Genomic DNA, 10225 nt, shown 5'->3' on the forward strand with positions numbered 1-10225 from the left:
TGGATCTGTGACTTCTACGTGAAAGACAAGTTTTGCAAACAGCGTGGAAATAGGCATCATTGCAGAGAAGGCTTCCCTGAGCACGTGGGTGCTCAATGCATTTGTTGGATGGATGAATGAATGAATGAATGAATGGTTAAGGCAAGACTTGAGGAGTGAGGCGCTGCTCCTGTCTCAGTCAGCACCACAGACTGGGAGGCTTAGACAGCATAGGGGCTGCCACTGGGCATGGTTTCTGGTGAGGTCTCTCTTGCCAGCTCTCAGACACTGGGCACTAGGCACTCTGATATGGAGCGTGGGCATCGCAAGTGACGTCCAAAAAGCTAGGACAAGTGTCTGCCCCCCCCCCTTGCACATGTGTATTAGGGGTGGGGGTGAGGATGAGACACAATTCACTCCCTAACGGTCCCAGATGGAGGGAGAAACTACATGTGCAAAAACATTGATGGAGTCGGGCCATGCGGGTGCAGGGGCCCAAGGACTTGGGCCATCTTCTACTTTTCCCAGCAGAGCTGAATCGGAAGTGAAGCAGCCGAGACTCGAACCAGCATCCATATGGGATGCTGGCATTGTAACTGGCAGCTTAACCAGCTACGCCAGAGCACCGGTCCCAGATTACTTTTATTTTTTTTAAAAGCTGTCCCTGGCTGCAGAGTGGAGGATGGCCGTGGCAGAGGCTTGGGGGAAGCGACATAGACTCCACGCAGAGCTGGCCCCTGGGAGTCGGGGAGAACAAGTCGAGGCTTGTCAGTGAGGCAGAGCCGCGGGAGGCTAAGAAGGCCTGGGCAAGGACTCCCTCTGTGTCCGTATCTCCCGTGTAAAATGGGGAGGAAATCATGTGAGCGTTTGCATGTAAAACACAGCGATGCCTGACCCAGTGCTGTCCTAATGGAAGAAATTGTGCTCATCACTGCGATCAACTGACTCGACCCGTTTCAAAGTAATCGTTTCTGCCTTGAATCCAGTAGTTAGTTTCTGGCTTTTGAAAGCCACCGCTTCGGCTCCTACCTGCCTCTCTGCCCTCAGGGAAACGGATTAACCTCTCAGCGCCCGGGGTAAGCTAGGCTACTAACCACAGGGGGAGGACCCCGCGGTGAAGCCGCCTCCTCCTGCCGCGTGCTACTTCTCCCCCGCAACACCAGAGGGCGCCGTGGCTAGCTGCGGCCTCAGCCTGGCCACGGAGGCGGCGCTCTGGCCCGCGGCAGTCAGTCTCCTCCACGTGCGGACGCAGGATGGCGGCGGCGGCGGCGGCGGCGGCGGTGGGTGTGCGCGCTCGGGGGGTCCCCCCGAGCCCGAGAGAGGAGGTCAAGTTGGGGCTGGCGGGGCGGCGCGGCGGGGCTGATGACCACCCGGCTTGTTGGCGCAGGAGGAGGCGGCGGCGCACGACGTGCAGCGGCTGCTGGTGCAGTTCCAGGATGAGAGCGGGCAGCTGCTGGGCGCCCCGTTCGACGTGCCCGTGGACATCACTCCGGACCGGCTGCAGCTTGTGTGCAACGCGCTGCTGGCCCAGGTGAGCGGCGGGGTTCCCGAGGTGGAATCCGCGCCCGTGGGGCCAGCCGTCGCGGCCGCCTGCGGGGTTGTCCCGTTTGGTTGGTTTCTCGTCAGAGCCCTGAGTCCCGCAGGGATTAAATTACTGGCGTGTGCCGCGTGCTACAGGGCGTTGGACTTGGAGCTCCCAAGTCTGTCAGACTCAGAACCCTGCCCTTAACCTTTCAACCGGGGGTCTCTGGCGGTGCTGCCCTCTGTTTGTGGGGAGGTGGTGTGTGTGCTTGAAATCGCAGATCCTGGCCCCCCGCCCCGGACCTGGGGGTGGGGGGACGTGAGTGTGTAGCAACAATCTGCATTTTTCGCTAGTCCTTTGGATGTTTCTTAGGCAAATACAGGACGGTGTGGGAGTTGTCATTACCAGCGGGAGGTTGAGCCAGCTACTAAGTTGCTCAGAGCCTCTGTTGTTTGATTGATTGTTTTTAAAATCAAGTGAGGTTACTAGCATGTGCGAGATCCAGGTAGAGGATTTCACAGTGCATGACAGGTGGCCCCCGGTGCTCAGTGGATTTCACAGTGCATGACAGGTGGCCCCCGGTGCTCAGTGGGACGTGATGGGAGTATCCCAAGGAGAAGGAAGCCTCACTTCCCCACAGCCCCGGGGGCGGTGACACCTGCACCCTATCCTGGAGATGTTGCCTTTACCTTGCTCCCCAGGAGGAGCCCCTGCCACTGGCTTTCTATGTCCACGATGCTGAGATCGTGTCCTCGCTGGGGAAGACGCTGGAGTCCCAGGCAGTGGAGACAGAGAAGGTGCTGGACATCATCTACCAGCCGCAGGCCATCTTCAGAGTCCGCGCCGTGACCCGCTGCACCAGCTCCTTAGAGGGGCACAGTGAAGCGGTCATTTCTGTGGCCTTCAGCCCCACGGGAAAGTAAGGACAGCTGCAGAATGGCGGAGGAGGATGGGGGGGGGGGGCTCTGACTGCGATGGGGAGGGTCCCCCAGGTTATGGTGAGGCATCGTGCTTTGGGCTCAGGTTGCAAGTAGGGGACTCCCCTAGTGCCGTGGACTTGGGGAGATTGGAGCTGCACACTCAGCTGTGTGGCTGTGTGGCTCGCACATCATGTAAGCTTTCTGGGTTCATGTTTTCCCCTGTGCTACTGGGATTAATTTCCTCACTGGTTATAGCTGCAGGAGAGAAGAGGGGGAGGAGTAAATAACCTCCTGGGTCTTTTCCCAAATGGCACAATGTCATATTTCTCCTTCTTGGGGGAAGAGGGGAGAGGAAGGAGTCCAGTACCACATTCCGTGCCCCACCCCCCTTTATTTTTCCTTAAAGATGGTAAGGCAGACTTTATTCAAGGAGTCCCATGGCCACAGGACAGGGGCCACTGCACCAGGGTCTTGCAGGGGAGGGGAGAGGTTGGAGTCAGATTCTGTCCGCAGAAGGTAACTGAAGGGAATGGCCCACACGCGGGGTCTCAGGGCGGGCCCCACTGGTCGTCCTCTGCTCCTGCCATCATGTGGCCTCTCCTTCCCCAGGTACCTGGCCAGCGGCTCTGGAGACACCACTGTGCGCTTCTGGGACCTCAGCACGGAGACACCACATTTCACATGCAAGGGTCAGTATGCAGTGGCTCTGCCGGCTCTCAGGGGGTCTTAGTGCAGTGGCTGCAGGCAGCTGTTCTGCCCAGTGCATAGCTCCTGAGGAGGTCCAGCGCACATGGGAACCTTGGACGTGCAGTTGGCAGCTGCCTGTCCTAGTAGAGATGGGCCCCTGGTGCAGTGTCAGTGTGGTGCCGTGGGAAGGGGCTGGTTGGCTGGCGACAGGGAGCCTGGCTCAAACCCACCTCTGCCACAGTAGTTCTTACACTGTAGTGAGCATCAGAGTCATCTGGGGCTTGTCAAAGTACAGATTGCTGGGTCCTTCCCCCGTCTGTGTCATTAGATCTGGAGTAGGGCCTGAGAGCTAGCATTTATTTATTTATTTTTGTGAGAAAGCAACTAGTTCATTCCCAAGATTTCCATGATGGCCAGGACTGGTCCAGGCCAGAGCCGAGAGTAAGGAATGCTAGGGGCCACCGTGGTGATGCAGTGAGCTAAGCTGCTGCCTGCAGCCCCAGCATCCCGTATCAGAGTGCCAGTCCAAGTGCTAGCTGCTCCGCTTCTGATCTGGCTCCCTGCTAACGTGCCCGGGAAAGCAGCAGATGATGGCCCGAGTACTTGGGCTCCTGCCACCCATGTGGGAAACCAAGATGGAATGCTGGGCTTCTGGCTTTGATCTGGACCAGCCCCAGCCACTGTGGCCAGTTGGAAGGTGGACCAACAGATGAAAGATCTCCCTCCCTCCATCACTCAACCTTTCAAATAAAGACTTTTTTTTTTTTTTTTTTTTTTTTTTAAGTGTTAAGCTCAATCCAGGAATCCCATGCGAGTGACAGAGACCCAACCCCTTGAGTCATCACCCCTGCCTCCCAGGGTGCAATGTGAGCTGGAATCAGGAGTCAGAACCTGGAATCCAACCCAGACCCTCTGATGTGGGACAACAGGCATCTGAAGTGGAGTCAATGCTAGGCCAATGCCGCCCCAGAGTCTGGAATTTTTTTTTTTTTTTTTTAGATTTATTTATTTATTTGAAAGGCAGAGTTACAGAGAGAGAGGTCTTCCATGTGCTGGTTCACTCCCCAAATGGCCACAACAGCTAGAGCTAGGCCGATCCGAAGCCAGGAGCCAGAAGCTTCTGGTGTTGTACCCAAAGTGTCCGATTCCCACCAATTAAGACCACCAGGAGCCGAGGCAGATGCAAGCACAAGAGTTTTATTTCAAACGCGAGTTTGGTCCGACGTCCGCACCAGGCACAGCTGGGCTGGATCGGCAGCCCCTAGTGTAAGGTCGTTAGGGTTTTTATACAGTTGAACAAACAAGTTCGGCTATACAGCGTCTGATAGGCTTATATTTTAAATTTATACTTGTCGTTTTATGACTGGCTACGGTTTAGGGTGCGAGCTGCTAGGGTGTACGTGCCTAACTGCAGGGTTTCGGGATGTCATCACCTTAACTGCCTGAAAGACACCTGGAACTGCGTATTTCCCTGCTCTCTGTTAACTGGCTGTTGCTAGGAGAGTTCATCGCAAGGGGAGTTTTATTTTCCTTTATAGGAGCTTTTGGCTTAGGGTTCAGGGCCCAGTCAGGCCCGAGTTACAAGATGGAGGCCTGGTCTAAAGTAGCTGCGCCTTGATCCAGGCTCAGGTCTCTCACTGGGTCTCCCATGCAAGTGCAGGGGCCCAAGCATTTGGGGCATCCTCTGCTGCTTTCCCAGGCCATTAGCAGAGAGCTGGATGGGAAGTGGAGCAGCTGGGACTCTATTGTGTGCCCATATGGGTTGTGGTGCTGCAGGCGGAAGCTTAACCTACTATGCCGCAGCGCCCGCCCCTCCAGAATCTGTTTTTAACAAGTTTCCAGATGCTGCTGCTGGTTGGGAACCACCCTGGGAGACACACTCCCTGGCTAAACTTGGTTTGCTGAGGATAATTCTTGCTTTGCTCCACATCTTGGGAAAATTGCAGTGGATGCTGGTGTAAATGCTTCCTAGCATGTGTCACGTCGGGAGTGATTGGAATGTGGCCGTGCTGTCTGTGAGAAGATGCCTTCCTCTAGCACTCAGGATGTGTTCTCCCTTGGCCCAGAAAGCTGCCCCCTCCTCTTGTGTTCTCCTTCTCCTTTGTTCAGTGAATGGTTGAGGCGATGCGCCCGGCACTGCTTGGCACTGGAATAAAGCCTGACGGGGTCTCTCCTTTCTCCTTGTCTAGGACACAGACACTGGGTCCTTAGCATAGCTTGGTCCCCAGATGGCAAGAAGCTGGCCTCGGGCTGCAAGAATGGCCAGGTAGGTGGTGGTCAGGATAACTAGGTAGGGGTCAGGGCTTCCTTCCTGGGGGACAATTCAGTCCCATTCTGGAATCTTCAGGGAGGGTCGGGTCTAGGGACAGGTTGGCAAGAGTTACTCAGTGAGCTGCTGTCTTTCAGATTCTCCTGTGGGACCCCAGCACAGGGAAGCAGGTGGGCAGGGCCCTCGTCGGCCACAGCAAGTGGATCACGGGCCTGAGCTGGGAGCCCCTCCACGTGTGAGTGACGCTGACTGAGGCTGGGCTGTGCCGGGGAGCCACGCTGTGCCTCTTCCTGTGCCGTGTGGAGAAGCCTTATGCGAGGGGATGGGAAGGGCGCCTGGCAGGTGGTGGGGAGGGTCTTCCACCTCCAGACCCATGTTGCTGTCCCGAGGGCCTGAGAACTGCCTTGGGGCCAGGGGGCTGTCACGTGCTTGTCCTGCCCTTTGAGTAGGGAATGACTGACGGGTGTTTCCAGAGAAAAATGATGTCACATGTGCCTGCTCCACGCCAGGAACCCCGAGTGCCGCTATGTGGCCAGCAGCTCCAAGGATGGCAGCGTGCGGGTCTGGGACACAACGGCGGGCCGCTGTGAGCGCATCCTGACGGGGCACACGCAGTCGGTCACCTGTCTCCGGTGGGGAGGGGACGGGCTCCTCTACTCTGCCTCCCAGGACCGCACCATCAAAGTCTGGAGGGCGCATGACGTAAGAGCTGGGAGGGTTCAGAAGCCAATCGTGGGCTGTGGGATGCTGGTCTGGGAGCCACATGGCTGTGCAGTGTTTCCCAGATGTGTACTGGGAGCCCCAAAGGGACGGTGCTTTGGGGACAAGGGTGTGTGCGGCTGGGGCGGTACCACAGTGAGGGTTCCAGCGTCCCCGTTAGCAGAGTTGAGCCTTGGAGGTCCCTGCTGTAGGAAGCTTGTGTAGTTTTATCAAACTTACCACGTCCCAGACTTGCTGGACCGATGCCCCTTTATTCTGATGCGCTTCTCGTCTGCGAACGTGTTTTCAGAAGCAGTGACTAGAGCCCAGAGGGGTGGTTTTTCGGTTAAGGTCACAGTGGTGAGTGAGGACGCGCTAGTCCCAGGGTACCTATGTCCTGGGCCTGGCGAGTGTGTGAGCGTCGGACCCCTCTCTCCTACCCTAGGGTGTGCTGTGCCGGACTCTGCAAGGCCACGGCCACTGGGTGAACACCATGGCACTCAGCACTGACTACGCCCTGCGCACAGGGGCCTTTGAGCCGGCTGAGGCCACAGTTAATGCCCAAGACCTGCAGGGGTCCTGTGAGTTCAGCAGGAGAAAGGGGGAAGGCAGCTCGGGAAGGAGCCAGTTCTGTCACTTAATGGACGGGAGGGTTTGCTGTTCGTGTTGGGTTTTCTGATCAGCCTCGTCCCTCACCCCCGTCTCTCCCCCCCACCCCGTCCCTGACACAGTGCAGGAGTGGAAGGAGAGGGCGCTGAGTCGCTACAACCTTGTGCGGGTGAGTACCACGTGTGCCCCAGCCCCGCGGGAATGCTGTGCAGACACTCGGCCTCTCCCTTCTGGCTGCCTGTTCTGACCAGCCTAGTTTGCAATCCTGAAATCGTAAATGTGCCAGGAGTTGCTTTATTTCACTTTTCTTGTTTTATTTGCTTATCTCTTTGTTGTAAAATAAGTAAGGAACTTTTTTATTTTATTTAGTTTATTAACGAACACATTCACATCTAAAGATCAGAGACTCCAGAAAGGTTGCCTGGGACTCCCATTTCTATTGCATAGCCAGGGTTTCTCCTGGAGGCATCCAGTGCTGCCAGCACCTTGTGTCTGCTTGCAGAGGTTTCCTGGGTGTATATACATGTGTATATGTATCCTGTACAGATCTTCACACATACAATACGTGTAGAAATGCCCCCCTGTTCTTAACGCACTGCTCTGCCACGTAGTTGCTTTGCCATGCAATCAGATAGCTTAGAAATCATACCAGTTGCACAGACTTGCCTGTTCCTTTTGAGCTGTGACTTGCCCATGGTCATGGGTGAGTGAGAGACTGGCCTAGGCCTCACTCCCAGCCCTGGCCTCTGTCCCTGTCAGTGATGTTTGCTGCTGAAGTTGGCGCCCCCTCCCGTCTGAGCCCACGTCCGATGTGATGTGCCTTCTGCCTCCCTAGGGCCAGAGCCCCGAGAGGCTGGTGTCTGGCTCAGACGACTTCACCCTGTTCCTGTGGTCCCCAGCAGAGGACAAGAAGCCCCTCGCACGGATGACGGGACACCAGGCCCTCATCAACCAGGTGCTCTTCTCTCCAGACTCGCGCGTCGTGGCCAGCGCCTCCTTCGACAAGTCTATCAAGCTGTGGGATGGCAGGACGGGCAAGTGAGTGGGGCAAGGGCCGCTCCCTGCGAGGCCCCTTCCCAGCTCTGTGATCTTGGCGGGGGTCTGGGTCTTTGAGCCCGTTTCTTCTTCCGTGTCCCGCAGACCCCTTACCTCTTGGCTGCACTGAGAGGATTAACGAGATGGCGTATGTAGGACGATTGCGAAGTGGGTGCTGACAGTGCTTGTTCATCCCACGTTGGGGAGAAGGGCCGAGGGGCCAGGGATGTGGCCGCGCTAGTGAGGGGAAGCGTAGGTAGGTTCGTGGCACAGATACCACCTGGCCCTCTTCAGTGTAGTCCATCAAGCGCGGTCCACGGACCAGCAGCCTCAGGGGCGTGAAGGAATTGCATTTTAAGAAGGTTGCCCGGTGACAGCTACTCATTTTAACTTGAGAAGCTCTGGTGTGAGAGTCTCAGTGTCCTCAGGCTCATGAGGTGGGAATGGAGGCCAAGGCCTGCACGAGCAGAGAAAAGGAGCAAGGGCATGCCCCTTTGGGGCTGAAAGAGAACCTGTGTGTCTATGTGTTTTCACACAGCCATCCTTTGAGATGGGTAATCCAGTTCCTTTTTAAAAGAAGGAAACTTGGTCTCCAAGAGGTCTAGAAGCTGGTCCAGAGAGTCCCAGCTGGACTGCGTTGACCGGAACGTTCCAGGTGGGCCTGGCCGGCTGTCACTGTAGCCACCTGCCAGCAGCAGCTGCTATGTGTGAGGGGTGTTGGGCAGATGGGCTGAGCAGGTGGCCACATTGGATTGTAAGGCACACAGTCGTGCAGGTATGGAGGCCTGGCAAGAGGCACCCTAGAATGAGCTCATTTGGAGAAGTTTTGCAAAACAGTTATGAGTGGTAATGATTAAGATGGTCTGGAATAGGAGCCACGTGGTGAGAGGCTGTAAAAGGTCCCTGGGGAAATTCTAGCAGGCAGCCAAGGTGGAGTACCACTGCTGTGGGCCTAGGGGGAGCTCTAGGGCACGTGTGAAGCTCTAACACCCAGCCTCTCCCTGGCTCAGGTACCTGGCTTCCCTGCGTGGCCACGTGGCTGCCGTGTACCAGATCGCGTGGTCAGCAGACAGCCGGCTGCTGGTGAGCGGCAGCAGCGACAGCACGCTGAAGGTGTGGGATGTGAAGGCCCAGAAGCTGGCCACAGACCTGCCAGGCCATGCCGATGAGGTGCGCCCCACTGTGGGCAGGCGGGGGCTGGGACTGCAGCCCTGCCCTCTTCCCCACACCACCTCACTCTCCTTCTGCCTCTGCCAGGTGTATGCTGTCGACTGGAGCCCAGATGGCCAGAGAGTGGCCAGTGGTGGGAAGGACAAGTGCCTCCGGATGTGAGTGGGAATGGGGCGGTTGGTGTCCTCACGTGGCGCCCTCTCCCCTTGGTGGTACAGAATCCTGCGGGGCCCCCAGGTGCTCAGACTGCCCTGAGGAGGTGTGGCCAGGATGTCGGTGGGCAAAGAGGGGTGCCGCAACAGTCGCAGGGATTGAGGGGACCCTGGCAGGACATGGACCCGTCTCTGGGGGACACATCCAGGGTCTTGCAGCATCAGGGAGTGAGTAGGGGTTCTGGGAGAGCCCTGGGCTTGAATCCTGTGGCTTGAGCCGTCACGGAGACTTGGTGAACTGGTCCGTTGGGAGTTATAAAACCTCCATAGACAGGAGGATGAAAGGGAGCACACGCAGAGCCCTGAAGTGCTCTGATGTGCTGTCGGTGGAGAGTCCTTGCTGCCGGGATCCTGGCTGGGGAGGTGGGGCCTCTCCTGTGTGAGTGGCTGGAGCACAGAGGGGCCTGGGGGTGTAGGAGGCCCCTCTCACGTCCCTCCCCTTCTCCACAGATGGAGGAGATGAGAAGCCCTGCATCTCTCAGTCCTCCCTGGGCTCGGGCTCGGCCAGCTGCCTGCTCTGCAGGGAACACACCCTCCTCACCAGTGGTGACCTGCTGCCCACCACAGAGGCTGTTGGCTCTCGTCACAGGTCCCCTGCCTGGGATATGGCTGGGGCCCCTCTGGGTACCTGGATGGCTAGCGCTGGCAGGGAGAGGGGAGGCTAGTCTCTGACGGGGCCTCGGCTGCTGCCCCTGCCTCCAGAGTGCCAGCTCTGGTCAGGGTCAAACTGCAGGTTGTGTGACCAAATAAATAACTTCTATTTTGTGTGTTTGGGCTACAACTCCTTGTTCTAGAATCCCAGGCTCAGCCAGAGACTGTGCTAAATCTGGCCCACACCCTTGCACTGGATGAGGCCAAAACCAAGCTGACTAGGAAGTTGCCTTTCCTCTTTTTCCTTCATGCTGTCAGTGTGACAGTGGCCAGAGGATAAGCCAGGGCTGTGCTGTCCACTACGGAAGGCCCCGGCCACACGTCGCCATTTCTGTTAGCCAGAATTCAGCATGGAATCATGGGGCCTCGGTCCTGCCAGAGGCTCCGGTACTAGATGGCACAGATAAAGGTTTCCCAGGGCAGGTGTTTGGAAGCTGTTTGGGAGGCCTGTGTCCCATATATCTGAGTGCCT

At 57.1% G+C, this 10225-nt stretch overlaps 1 protein-coding gene across 5 annotated transcripts; it reads left to right on the forward strand.

The window, feature by feature from the left end:
• Positions 1–1105: 1105 nt before the first annotated feature.
• Positions 1106–9869, forward strand: NLE1 (notchless homolog 1). 5 transcript variants are annotated; one of them, XM_070061063.1, is made up of 13 exons: positions 1106–1250; positions 1367–1510; positions 2203–2420; positions 3031–3110; positions 5298–5374; positions 5515–5612; positions 5887–6079; positions 6522–6657; positions 6808–6854; positions 7521–7723; positions 8731–8890; positions 8978–9048; positions 9553–9869. In XM_070061063.1, exons 1-13 carry the CDS (start codon positions 1233–1235, stop codon positions 9563–9565), a joined length of 1458 nt encoding a protein of 485 aa, XP_069917164.1. In that variant the 5' UTR covers positions 1106–1232; the 3' UTR covers positions 9566–9869. The 5 variants fall into 5 exon arrangements, with proteins under 5 accessions (XP_069917164.1, XP_069917166.1, XP_008269346.2 ...); XM_008271124.4 differs by having other exon boundaries at positions 1206–1259; XM_070061065.1 differs by lacking the exon at positions 2203–2420 and having other exon boundaries at positions 1120–1250.
• The last annotated feature ends 356 nt before the right edge of the window (positions 9870–10225 follow it).

The sequence above is a fragment of the Oryctolagus cuniculus genome, chromosome 17 (genome assembly GCF_964237555.1).
Source record: "Oryctolagus cuniculus chromosome 17, mOryCun1.1, whole genome shotgun sequence".
In the NCBI taxonomy this organism is placed as follows: Eukaryota; Metazoa; Chordata; class Mammalia; order Lagomorpha; family Leporidae; genus Oryctolagus; species Oryctolagus cuniculus.